The sequence below is a fragment of the Miniopterus schreibersii genome (genome assembly GCF_964146895.1).
Source record: "Miniopterus schreibersii genome assembly, chromosome: 18".
Classification (NCBI taxonomy): Eukaryota; Metazoa; Chordata; class Mammalia; order Chiroptera; family Miniopteridae; genus Miniopterus; species Miniopterus schreibersii.
Genome location: NC_138121.1, coordinates 6117259 through 6131325, shown reverse-complemented (window position 1 = coordinate 6131325; position 14067 = coordinate 6117259). Strand labels below are relative to the sequence as shown.

General features: G+C 50.4%; 1 protein-coding gene across 1 annotated transcript; it reads left to right on the top strand.

The window, feature by feature from the left end:
* The first annotated feature begins 2849 nt into the window (after nt 1–2849).
* Nucleotides 2850–13350, top strand: CEACAM19 (CEA cell adhesion molecule 19). The gene is made up of 8 exons (XM_081119036.1): nt 2850–3041; nt 3652–4020; nt 7108–7258; nt 9955–10038; nt 10654–10700; nt 11504–11589; nt 12181–12228; nt 12898–13350. Exons 1-8 carry the CDS (start codon nt 2987–2989, stop codon nt 12949–12951), a joined length of 894 nt encoding a protein of 297 aa, XP_080975162.1. The 5' UTR covers nt 2850–2986; the 3' UTR covers nt 12952–13350.
* Nucleotides 13351–14067: the final 717 nt, after the last annotated feature.

The following is a 14067-nucleotide window of genomic DNA, read 5'->3' as shown; positions in this document are numbered from 1 at the left end:
TTTTTGCTCCTTTTCAAAAAGAAGAAAAAAACTTCTGAATGCTGAGAAATGTGTCTGTGGTCGCCACCCCCAGAAATCACACTGTAGATGAGATTGGCCACTCCCTTCTGAGCTGCTGGAGAATCCTGGCAGATGGCAGGAAAAGGGAAACTGAGTATGGATGAAACTCCTATGTGGAAATACCTAACATTTGAGGAACATTCAGGCTTCTGTGACCAACAGAAGGCCACCTACCATGTCATTATGATTAGCAATAAGAATAGCGGCCCCAAGTTCGAATCTTGTCTGTTGAGGGCCGTCCATGTGCCAGCCACTACACTCTGTACCTCATGTGATTCATATCTTATATCCTCCTCACTGTACCCATTGTGGAAAGGAGAATCCTTCCCCATTTCACAGACAAAGCAGGTGAAGGTCTGAGAGAGGGTAAGTGACTTGCCCAGGGTCACAAGGGTGGGAGTCCTAATTAAACTGACTTAGGAGAATTCTTGCTAAAATTTGGACAATGTAGAGATGAACACAGAAGTCCAAAAGTCAGAACCTAGTTAGAAAAAAGTTCAGGGGACCCTGAATCAAGTTCAATCAATGAGAGAATCTTTGTCACTATATAAAAATATGATCAGGCCTGGCCGGGCGTGGCTCAGTGGTTGAGCATCAGCCTAGGATCTAGGAGGTCATGGTTCGATTGCCCAGGTTGTGGGCTCCAACCCCAGTCAGAGGCGTGCAGGAGGCAGCCGATCAATGACTTATCATTGATGTTTCTCTCCCTCTCCTTTCCTCTCTCTGAAGTCAATAAAGATACATTATATATATATATATATGTATGTATGTATATGTATTACATTATATATATATGTATGTATATGTGTATGTATATGTATATGTGTATATATATGTATATGTATATGTATATGTATATATGATGATCGGGATGCTTCAAGCACCAATAACAGAAAGCACACGCCACCGCCACTGCCACCCCCCCCCCCAACTAGCCTGGGCTAGGATTAGAAACAAGAAACTGGATCGTCTGGTTTTACCCCAGACACCATGTGTGGAATTCGGCTCTGTTTGTTGCCTTCCTCCACATGCTGGCCTCACCCTCAGGCTGGTGCCAAGGCAGCTGCCGCATCCCGGGTGGCAGCGGGCTCTGGACCCGAGAAGCAGCCCATCCACGTGAGCGAGCTTCTGCAGCAGCCGCCCCTCCGTCTCATTGGCCGGTGCTGATCAACCAATCCCTGGCCAGAAGCGGGGCACCGCCCGGGAGGCTTGGGCCAATCAGGACCTGCCCTGCGGAGCTAGGGAGGAGGGGCGAGGGCTGGGGGGGGGAGCCCTGGAAGCCTGGAGTGCTAGCTGTGGCTCCCTCTCTGGAAAGCCGGAGGATGGATGCATTTTACGCTCTTCTTTTTGAGTCTGTACTAAGTTTCTATAATAAATCTACTCTTTTTTAAAAATTGCAAATGGAATGAAAGCCGTCGTTGTTTTGTTGTTAATCCTTACCGGGCATATTTTTCCCATTGATTTTCAGAGAGAGTGGAAGGGAAGGGGGGCGGGGGGGGGGGGGGGGGGGGGGGGGGAGAGAAACATCGATGTGAGAGAGACACATGGATTGGTTGCCTCGGGCACAAGCCCCGACCAGGGCCGGGGATCAAACCCACAACCAGTCGGTACATGGGCTGACATTAACCACTGAGAACACCTTCCAGGGCTAAATTTATATTTTAATAGCCATATGGTAATTAGCACAACCCTGGGCCCTTCATCACCCAGACTCTGTCCCAACAGAGCTCAAAATTATAATTGACCCCACACACACTTCTCCAGTCACAGGCCCTCTCCCATTGGGCCCCCACTCGTCCAGGATTTTGCAGCTTCCTCAAAGCATCTCAGTGGCGTGCAGCCTCTGAGCCTTTGCTTGCTTGTGCTATTAACACTCACCTCACCCCACCTGGTACACCTCACCTAACCCATCCTGCTCCACTATCTACCTCATTCTTTCTCTTACTCCAGATCACAGCTGTCCCCGCCTCCAGGAAGCCCTCCCTGCCCCTCAAGCTGAATGAAGCATCCCCTTGGGTTCTCCCAGCCCCCGAGCTTCTCAAACCCAGAGTTGATCACTCTGGATCATCATTATCTGGAGGTCGGTCTGTCCCACACACATGCAGACATGTGAGAGAAATATCAATGATGAGAGAGAGCCATTGATCAGCTGCCTCCCGCATGCCACCAGCTGGAGAGTGAGCCTGCAACCCAGGCATGTGCTCTGACTGGGAATCGAACCCCCATCTCCTGGATCCTAGGTCAATGCTCAAGTGCTGAGCCATGCCAGCTGGGCAGGAGCTGTCTTAATCATCACTGTGTCCCCAGCACCGCCCAGCATGGAGCTGGGCATAGGGAGTGTGTGTTGGAATGAATGACTGACTGACTGACTGACTGACTGACTGACTGCTTTTGAAGAACCATGCTAAGAGCTTTAGAATGAGCCAGCCATGGGTCCAATCCCATCTCCCCCTTCTGGTAGACTTGCCACTTATTCTCAGTCTCCTCATCTCTAAAATGGGAACAGTTACTCATGGTGAGTGTTGAATGGGGTAGTATATGCTGGGCCCAGGGGTGTGTGGGGGGCATTGCTCAACCAGAGGCCATTATAACTGTTGTTATAATTACTGTTCTTGTTACTGACAGTCACATTGTGTGGGAAAAAGAGGTTGAAGGGAGTCAAGGGAGGAGTGCTGGGAAGCCCCAGGAAGTTCCCCAATCACCCTGGGAAACTGGTTCAACCAGTGTCTGCACATTCATCCCAGGGAGCACAGGTGAAATCTCTGAGCCTGTGGAAAGGGTGCTGGGGCTCGGTTGCCTCGGCCATGTCTCGGAGGCACCCCCGGGATCCTCGCTGAGCTAGCCCACTGCAGACAGCCAGGGCCCAGCCCTCCAGCCCCCTCAGTGTCCAACAGGTAGACCCCTGGCATCTCCACAGGACGCCAAGATGGAGATTCCCTTGAGGACCCAGAGCTACTTCTCAAAGGGCCTCCTGCTCTCAGGTAAGGAGGAAATGTACCCCCAGGACCCAGGTGAGAAGGTGGGACTCAGCACAGGGTTTGAGGTTTCCCCTTTGAAGAAGGAAAACTTGTCAGGAAAGATGAAATTATTAGAGTAAGATGAAAGGGGGAGAAGCAGAGTCACAACCCCATCACCATTTTATCTATGGAATTTTCTAGAATGTTAGGACCATGAGGACAGGAATTTATCTGTGTATGTAGTTCCCTGCTATATCCCCAGTGCCCAGAAATCTTGGGAATTTTAGACATATCATATATAACTGGTATTGTAGCATAAATAATATATATGCCTATAAGTATTGGTTACAAGAGAGAATTAATGAATTCAGAGACTCCCAGTGCTTAGAAGCAGATCACACAGCATCTCAGGGTGGAAAAACCTTCTGGATCAATGGAGTGGCAAATCTGTGGCATGCATACCTGGGTTTCCACTCTCGAACCCAGGGCAGACATCACTAATCAACCCCAGCACTGTTTCCAATGAACAGTACTCAGAGAGTGTTACCCCTAGATGAGGGCTTACAGGGCAGGGAAAGCTACGGTCCCTGCCCAACACACCTCTGATCTCAGCCCTGCCCGTAACTCCCCACAGCCACAGTCCTGGCCCTCTGGATCCCCCACAGCTCCTGGGCGGCCCTCCGCATCCAGAAGATTCCAGAGCGACCTCAACAGAACCAGGACCTCCTCCTGTCTGTCCAGGGCATCCCAGACACTTTCCAAGACTTCATCTGGTACCAGGGGGAGGAGACAGACGGTGGCACAAGGCTGTTCACCTACATCCCTGATATACAGCGGCCCCAGAGGGACGGCAGTGCCATGATGCAGCGTGACATCGTTGGCTTCCCCAACGGCTCCATGCTGCTGCGTCACGCCCAGCCCAACGACAGCGGCACCTACCAAGTAGAGGTTACCATGAACCCTGCCTGGACCCTGCGGGCCAAGACTGAGGTCCAGGTGGCGGGTGAGTGTTGGGTGCTGGGGGAGGAAGCAGGGAGGCTAATGCGCCCTGAGCAGCTACCACGTGCTGGGCCCTATGCAAACACTTCCTCTGTTCACGCATCGATTAAGTGCTTACTGTGTGCCAGGCCCTGAAGATATTTACTCCCCACATGCTTTAGCTAATAAAATATCTGTTGAGTGACAAACACAGAGCCAGGCCTGGAGAATGGACCATCCCACTTACTCCTCATATGCATTCATTAATGAAATAGTTATTGAGCACCTAGTGTGTGCCTGATCCGAAGGGATACACTATATCACTCAATCTTTATGTTCATACGCCAAGTGGTTTTTTATGAATCCACTCTGGACAAAGCGCTAGAGACAGGATAATGGACAGCAGCAGCTAACATTTCTTGGACACTAGTTATGGGCCAGGTACTGTTGTAAATATGCCCTAGAGCATAGCTTCTCAGCCTGGGCACTGTTGACATTTTGAACTGGTTAATTCTTTTTTTTTTTTTTAATCCTCACTTGAGGATATTTTTTCCATTGCTTTTCAGAAAGAGTGGAAGGGAGGGAGAGAGAGAGAGGGAGAGAAACATCCATGTGAGAGAGACACATCAATTGGTTGCCTACTGCATGCACCCTGACCTGGGCTGGGAATCGATCCTGCAACCAAGGTACATGCCCTTGATTGGAATTGAACCTGGGACCCTTCAGACTGCCAGCCAATGCTCTAACCACTGAGGAAAACTGTCTAGGGCTGAACTGGTTAATTCTTTATAGCAGGGGGCTGTCCTGTGCACTGTGGGACATTGAGCAGCATCCCTGGCCTCTCCCCACTAGATGCCAGTGGCCCCCTTCCAGTAGCCACAACCAAAAATGTCTCCAGCCCTAGACAGTTTTGCTCAGTGGTTAGAGCATGTGGACAAAGTACTCAGCAAAACTGTGCCTGCCTGCCTGCCTGCCTGCCTGCCTGCGGGGCACTGGGAAACCGTATTCGTTCATTCATTTATTAATTCAACAAACATCCAATGAGCACCTGCTGTGTGAGAGGCAGTTTATAGAAGGGACAGGACAGAGACTCGACCCTTCTGCTGGATAGAATAGCAAGGTCCTGCCACAGGAGCCGCTGCCATCAGCTTTGGAAACTGCAGTGATTCACAGGCTTCCTATTTACATGCTTGCTGTTCATAATCAAAGGCAGAAAATACAACGAGTTATAAAAAGAGGGCGCTTCGTCATGTGAACCAGGAAGGGTTTTTATTGCAGCGGCGGAAACTGCTTCTGGCTGATTTAAGCAGCAAAGGAACAGATGGAAAAGATGCTGAGTCCTAACCCGCAGTCCCTCAGCATGGGACCTTATTTGGAAATCGAGTCTTTACAGAGGTCATCAAGTCCTAATGAGGTCACTAGAGTGGGCCCTGAGCCAATATGACTGGTGACCTTATAAAATGGGGAAACGTGGACACAAAAATTCGTATGTGAAATTGCCCGGGGTTTCTATGTCGGAAGCAAGGAGACGCGTTGTTCGGCGTATTTAAATGAGCTGCTCACGCATGAGGCTGGAAAATGTCTTTATTTGGGGCAGGCCTCTGCCCAGCTAAAACTCAGGCTCTCTTTCCAAGAAACAAGGCGGCGTGGATAACGCTTTCCTAGCAGCAAACCGGCTCCCGCGTCCCCAGGCCTCACAACTCGACCGCTTCCAGAGCGAGGGATGTCTTCCTCCCAGGCCCAACTACAGCCCTTCACTTCACTCTGGTTGGACAAGCCTGAACCAATCACTAAGGCCGAGAGAATGACGAGTTCCTATTGGCTTACATCTGCTCGGCTGCCCATCCTGATCCAATCACTGCGACAGGGGGCGGGACTAGCCTGATTGGAATAAGCCAACGGGGCCCCACGCAGAACTGGGGGTGGGGCCGATCCCTCCGGAAAGGAGGCTTCGCGGGGGGGGGGGGGGTGGCGGTGATGAGGGGCACCCACGTGCCCGCTCTAGCAACATTAAGCCACTAATTGCGTAACTAAGTAAGTAAACTCTGAAGAAAGGGTGTATCAGGAGTCTCCGTGGCCTGGGTTGTCAGAGAAAGCGTCTGGCAGAGCTGGGAATGGGGAAACGAGCAGGAGTTACGGCGCATGGGAAGAGCATGCCGGGCAGAGGGAACAGCGCGGGCGAAGGCCGGGCGGCCGGGACAGTGAGGAAGGGAGCCCCGGTGATGAGACTGGGCGGGTGGACTGGCAGCAGGTGTCAGAGCGAGCAGGTCCTGGCCGAGGGGGCCTGGATGGTGTAAGAAGATTGGGCAATGAGTGAGTGAGAGGGAAGGACAGGACCTAAGAGGTTCCCTGAGCCAGCCTCAGCCTCAGCCTTGCCCCACCTCCTGAGTCACTCAGGGAGGCCACTGAATTTCCACCTGCTGTTGTGGGGATTGGATGAGACAGAAGGTGCAAAAGTTTCTGGTACCATTTCTGGAAAAGGAACAGCTTTCTATCCTCCACCCAAAGTGACCTCCTGGTGTGTGTAAAGTCATTCAGTCTTCACAAAAACCCTACAAGGTAGGTCTTCTTATTATCCCCATTTCACAGATGGGAAAACAGGCACAGAAAGGTTGATCAGTCTGCCCAAGGTCAACAAAAGCAACTAGGAAGCAAGGACTAGAACCCCAGTATTCTGACCTCAGAGTCTATGAACTTAGCTGCCAAAGAAGGGTTGGGACATAAGTGTCCAACTTGAGTTTGAAGGCTGGAAGTTCTCATGGTGGGGGCCAGAAGTCATGTAGGCTTTGTTCCGAATCTGACATGCTGAGTTTGAGAACCCTGCAAGTCAAGTCCCCTGTAGCCCCCCCAAAGAGAGAAACATCAATGTGAGAGAAACATCAATTAGTTGCCTTCTATGTGTGCCCTGACCGGGAATCGAACCGGCAACCTTTCTGTGCACGGGACAATGCTTAGCCTACTGAGCCACACCGGCTGGGCATGGACACATTGGGTTTTATGTGCAGTGGAATCAGCCAGACGGTTGGATACTCAGGTCTGAAAAGTAGGAGAGAGCTCTGGGCTGGTAGTTGCAGTCACATATCAGTGCTCTTTAATCTCTGACACTCCTCAGGAAAGTTTACGGAGCTGCCCATTACACACCTGCCTGTGAGCGCTGGGATTGTGGCCGCCATCTTCATTGGATCTCTTGCCGCTGGGTCTCTCCTCATCGGCAGCATTGCCTATCTCCTGCTGACAAGAGGCTGGAGGGGCCAGGGCCACAGGTAAAGGGCCCCAGGCCACTCTCTGCTTTCCTTCTGTCTCCTGCCCAACCCTCTCAATCAATCCCACTAGTGGATTCTTCCACAAGTCACAGCATCTGAATCATGCGCAATCTCATCAAATCTTGGAACTCCTGAGGTGAAAGGATCTTTCTGCCCTGTATCAGACAGCATTCTGCATTGCAAGGGACAAAAACCCAATGCTTGAACTGGCTTACAAAGAATTAGAAAGTGTTTTTGTCCTACATAAGCTTCAGGTATGGCTGGATCCAGGGACTCAATTTTGTCAAGAAACTCCTCCATACATCTCTCAACTCTGCTTTTCTCCACAGTGGCTTTAGTCTCAGGCAGGTTCTCACCATGTAGTGTGACAAGAAAGCTTCTAGTGGCTGCAGGTATATACCCCACCAGCTCAACCACCACCCAAGGCTACCTTCAATCACATGTCCTTACATGGACTGGTCACCGTGGCTCAGTGCTGGAATGCTCTAATTGGCCGAACATGGGCTATTAGTGCAGCTCTGGAGCTGGAAATAGACCCAGAGTCACATGATCAAATGGATTGAGAGTGGGGAGGGGTCCCCCAAAGGAAAACCAGGTGCTATTGCCAAAGAAGTGGAGTGGGTGGTGGGCAAGCAAACTCATCAGATGTTGCCTACCTCTGCATGGCGGGAGAGGGAGAGGTTGGGGCCTGTTTCCCCAGGAGACGGCCTGTTCAGGAAAAATTCCTTCCTCATGAGATCAGCCTCTTCGGAACCTTGTACTGAGCTGGTTGCAGATAAGGTGTCTAGTTTTTCTGCCAGTCCGTAATCCCCAGAAAATGAAAGCAGCAACCTTCTCTCTTCCCTTAACTCTTTCTCGTGTGTTGTGGTTTCGTAACCTTCATCACTTTACTTGTCTTTCTCCTGAGATGTTCTAATTTAGGGGTGGCAAAGAGCACCCCTAAATAATATAAGCAGAGCCACCTTAAAATGTAGCCAGAGCAACAAACAAAATAGAAACAGATTCATAGATACAGAGGATGACTGACAGCTGTCAGAGGGGAGGCTAGAGGGGGGCTGGGTGAAAAAGGTTAAGGGATTAAGAAAAACAAAAACAAAAACTCATAAACAGACTATAGCATGGTGATTACCAGAGTGAACTCAGGGTGGGGGGGGCAGGTAAAAGAGGGTAAAGGGGGGATAAGTGGTGATGGAAGGAAACTTGACTTGGGGTGCTGAACACACAATACAATATAGAGATGGTGTATTATAGAAATGTACCCCTGAAACCTACATGATTTTATTAGCCAATGTCACCGCAGTAAATTCAACTTAGATAAATAATAAATACAGTGGAGCCAGAGCTGCCATCCCAGAGGAACCAAAGAGGTGGTGGGAGGATTTGTCCCTCAGGCAGTAGTTTGCCATAGACTCTAGAGAAAACTAAGGCTTAAAGACATGAAGTCATTTGCCAAATGGCATAGAACTGGCCTGTGAGTGCCAGGAGTTTCTTGGGATCCGAACCCGGCCTGAGGGACTCATATGCCCTCAAACCAGCTTTCCCCCCACTACATCCAGTGATACTCAAAGGATCTCAAAGATTCTCAAAGCCCTGGCTAAAGTGTAGGCAACTTGGCATCAAAAAACTCAAAAGCATGGGAATATTTAAATACATGAAAGTGTTTAGGGGTAAAGGGCCTGATGCAGGCAACTCACCCTCAGATAGTTAAGGGGGGAAATATGGGGAGGGGGGAGAGAGAAGACAGATGCTAAAGCAAATGGAGTAAAAAGAATAGGCCAATCTTGAGTAAAAACTCTGATGTCCTTTGTACCATTTTTGCAACTTTTCTCTAAGTTTAAAATATTTCCATATGAAAGGGTGTTTTTTTTAATGGTTTGGTATTTTTAAAGGCTTTGAAATACGTGGTGAAAAAAAATCTGTTTTCTGTTCTCTGCGTTGCTCTGATTGTGGCAAATGAACATCTCACTCAGGGTCTGGTTGGCTGTTAGCGCCTGACACCCGCTGGCATTCATCAAGACAAAATCAGTGACTAGGTCCAGCTACACATTCCTATCATTGTTGGGCTTTCCTTTTTCTTCCTGGTCATTCTTTGCTTATGTCTAGTTGGAAAGAGTTTTTATGTATAATATAACAGCTTCTAATGGGTCTCCCTGCTTCCTTCCATTCCTGGCCTCACAGTCGATTCCCCATTCAGCAGCCAGAGAGATCCTGTTAAAATCAGTCAGCTCGGGTCCCTCAGAGTCGAGGCCATGACTCTCACCATGGACATAAGACCCAGCTCAGTCTTCTGCCCCCACCTCCCCTCCCTGACCTCACCTCTTCCCATGCTCACAGTCTCTCTTCCCAGCCACACTCCTCTCCTTGCTGTTCCTTCACAGTTCCTGCTCCTGCCTCAGGGCCTTTGCACAGACTGTTTCTGCTGCCTGGAACTCTCTTCCCATGATTTCTGTACAGCTGGTCCCCTTGGTTGTTTCAGGCCTTTGCTCAGATGTTACCTTCTCAGTGAGGCTCCCCAGACAACCTACTTGGAACTGCACACACACCCCTTCCACCTTCTGCTCCTTTTCATCATTTTCCTTTATAATATATCTCACTCCACTGTTTATTGTTTATTCGAATTCTCTATCTATCTATCTATCTATCTATCATCTATCTATCATCTAATCTATGGCTCTCTCTCTCTCTCCCCCCACCAGAGTGTCCGCTCCAGGAGGCCAGGGCTCTTTGTCGGTCTTGTTCCCAGCTGTGTCCCCAGTGTCTTCAACAGTATCCAGCTCATGGTTGGTGTTCCATAAATATTTACTCAGTGAATTTACAAATTTGTGGTAGTGATGCCAAGTGTACTTTTTAAAGAAAAGTATTCAAATGAACCAATTTAAAGAGAAATTTGTTCTTTCAAATACAAGCAAAAGTTTATCTAGAAAGTTACAGAGGTTGAAAAAGTGAGCCAGCTGGGCTGCATGGGCTCAGGAAACAGTTGCAGAGGCAAAAGAAGGGCTCTTGGAGCTTAGGAGAGAGAAAGAAAGAGCAAAGGTTCTCGCCTTGAGGGAAGGAGAGGGGGAAAAGCATGGGGGGGGGAGAGGGTGCCTACAGAGAAATATTAAGGAAATCATGAGCAGGTGGATGGAGCAGAATTGCTTAGGTGGTCTATATAAATGGTGACCTTGGAGAAACGTTGCTCATTGGCTTAAGATGGAGGCTGGGGAAACTGAGGACGGGCTGTGAGGCTGGGGACTATGGGAGAAGAGACATGGATTGAACAGGCCTCGTCCTGGCTCACTCTGAAGCAGGGACCATCTCTCTGGGGCCTGGTGGGCTTTCTGGCTCCCCCGGGTCTCTCTCCACCTACCTGAACGTTTGACTGCACTAACGTCGGTTCCCTCTCACGCCCCCAGGACGGCCACCACAGGGAAACTGGAGCTGGGCCCCAGTCATAACACTGGTAAGTCGGGGGCCCTGTCTTGCTACCCAGCGTCCTCATGGCTTTTTCTTCTCCCCAGCAACAAACCCCCTTGCCTTCTCCTGCTTGGGGCCCCCAAACATTTGCCTCACCCAGACCTCTCTGGGGTCCCCAAACTCAGCCCACAGATTCTGAGGACATCAGCACTCATCCCAAACCTGTTTTTCTCCTCTCCTCAGTGACTGGCACTACCTGTCCCCAGTCACCACCACACCCAGCCACCAACAGGCCACAGCCCACCTCAGGCTCCACCGCCCAGATCCCCACACCCAGCTCCTCACTGGTCTTTCAGCCTCCGGGCCAGCCTTCACACCATTCCTGGCAGTGCCCTTCTAAAACTCTACTCAAAGACCTTCCATGGCTCCCCAGTGCCCTTAGGATAAAGTTCAGACTCCCTAACATGTCTCTCAAGGACTCCCATAAACTGGCCCCCACAGTCTTTCCTGGCTTCATCTCTTACATGTAACATTCCCATTCTCAAACAAACAAAACAAAACAAAACAACATATATTTATATATATATGGATATATATATCCATACAGACCACTCTGGCCCTGCCCACTCTAGGTCATCCCTCTCTGGGGACAGGTCTGTCCCCACACTAGACTGTGAGCCCCTGGAGGGCAGGGCCGGGCTGCCTCAGTCACTGCTGTGTCCCTGGCATAGGGCTGGGCAAGAAGAAGGGTTTGCACACGTTAGTTGAATGAATACATGAATGTCAACAGCAGCCAGAGTGGGCCTCAGCCACGTGTCAGCTGGCTTCTCCTCTTGTCCTCTGCTTCAGATGACAACAACATCTATGAAGTGATGCCGTCTCCAGCCCTCCTGGAGTTCCCTCTTAGTGACACGGGGCCCATGAACACCGCCACGGTGAGCCCCCACCTCTCTCTGCTAAGCCTGCTCTGACCTGGTGCCTCCCCTCCAGTTGGCTGTGGTGCCTCGTCCCGCAATTTGGGAACTGTGACTGCCTCCCAGCATCCTTCCTTATTTAAAAGCAGAAGGAAAAGAGACTGGGAGGAAACAGCATCAAGCGCATTTGTCTCGGAGCCTGGAGGCTGGGGGTGGGCTCTAGTGCCTCTCTGGTCTTTATTTTCTACACTGAGCATATATTCCCTTTATACTCAGGTGGGAAGGATTGATAAAAATAAGAATTAAGTTAAATAAGAAGAGAAGCTTAAGAAGCTAAGACTAAAAATGTAGAACCACAGGTGTTGACGGGGAGGCTGAGTGTCGATGGTGTGATCGGCAGGCCACTGGACATGCCGCCCGTGAAGCAATGTCCTCACACCCATCTCTCAGAGGAGAACCCTGAGAAGCAGGAAGGCTGTACCCTTCACCCAGGGCCCCGCAGTCAGGGAGGGGTGATGGCGCCTGGGAATCAGGTCTGGCCTAACCCCAAAGGTCAAAGAGTGGGAGGTGGGAGGTGCCTGGGCCTGGCTCACCTGTGCTCTTCCCTTGCAGCCCCTGCCCCCACCCCCGCCGCAGGTACCAGAGAACCAGCACTACCAGGTGTGGGGCGGGGAGGCAGGTCGGGAAGGGTCCTGGAGACCCCTGGGAGGGGGCTGTCCTCACCACCACTCCCCACTGTCGGGGTCTGTAGCTCCCAGGAAGCCTGTTACAGCCTGGGTGAGTCCTTTCCCCTCCTGGGCTCGCAGTTTCCTCTTTTGTCAAAGGGATTCAAGGCTATGAATTTGCTCAGGAGGAAATGAAGCCCAGCGAGGGGAAGGACCTCCGCAAGGTCCCACAGAGGGTCAAGGCCCCTCCCTGGGCCTGGGTCTCAGCCGTACCCACCCCTCCTGTCTGCCCCTGGGTCCCTGTCTCCCCCTGTGTCCCTGTTGGTCTGCCTGTCAGTCTCTGTGTGTCTCCACTCCTCTCTTTCTCTCTCTCCTTCTGTCTTTCCCTCTTTCTTGTATCTCCTCACATCTCTTTGTTTCTCTGTCTCTTCTCACCCTTTTTGGTGTCTGTCTCTCCCGTCTCTATCTGTCACTCCATGTCCGCCCCTTTTTCCGGCTCTTCCAATATCTCCATGTCTCCGTGTCTCTCTTTCTGTCTTGGCCTTTCCATTCTCCGTATGGGTGCGTTTTTCTCCATGTCTCCCAGTCTCTAGCTGGTTTTCTGTCTCCCCCTTACTCTCACCCCCCCTAACAACAATCCCTCTCTCTCTTCCCCCTCCCCCAGGAACTGCTGAACCCCGACTCTGCCCCTTACTGCCAGCTGGTGCCAACCCCCTGAAGGGGCCCCCCCAGCCAGGCCAGTGGGGAGAAGGCGCCACATGCCCGCAGAAAAGCCACACCGGGACCCAGCAGGACCAAGCCATCAGGGCTGTGGGCTGATTGGGTGGACTCACTAAAGACACAGCCAGATATCAAACAGCTTATTCTATGACGAGAGTTAAAAACCCAACAGCACTGAGATGCCGCTCCACTGCCGTCAGGTGGGCGAAATTAAAACAAACCAAAAAACCTGGCACTTCCACGTGCTCACGGGTCTGGAGCGATGGGCTCTCATCTTTGCTGGCGGCGGTGAAATTTAAGTTCTCTTTTGGAGAGTGACTTGAAAACAGCGGGTTTACCTGAGATGCTATACACTAGCATCTAGTGTATTCTAGTCTCTTGCATCTAGTCTCTGGGTGTTGCATTCTGCAGGGATCCTTGGACGTGTACTCAAGGAGACATGTACAGAAAGCTCATTTCAGTATTGTTTTCATTGTAAAAACCCATTAGAAAATGGATTGATAAACTGTGGTATATTTGCCATATTTGGCTGTTAAAATGAATTAATACACAGTATGTGTATTAACTTGACTACATCTCAAAAGCAAGGCGTTCAAATGGCCAAGTGGTAAGACTCGTTTAGAACACGCGAAACAAAGACTGGTGTGTACACATACCCCAAAGCGTAAAAGCTTGTGTGACAATGACAAACGCCAAAATCTGGCTTGTTTCACCTCTGGAGAGGTAGGAGGAAGAGGCTGAAGCTGTACACAGGGGAGCCTTCAACTGTATCTGTAATGTGTTCATTAAAATATATCAAATGTGGAAAAAAAAGTTAAGGCCATAGGGTGGGGCCCTGAGCCAACAGGACTCATTTCCCACAGCAAGGAGGCAGCTGTCTGCCAGCCAAGGAGAGTGGCCTAAGGAGAAACCGCCCCTGCTGACACCTTAATCGTGCACTTCCAGCCTCCAGAACTGTGAGAAAATAAAAATCTGTGGTTTAAACCACCAAGTCTGTGGTGTTTTGTTATGGCAACCCAAACTGACTAATACGGACTCCTCTTACCACAGCCTCAGGAAATGGGGTTACCCAAGGGGTCTTTTCCTTCATTACTATAAAACCAGAATTAAATAT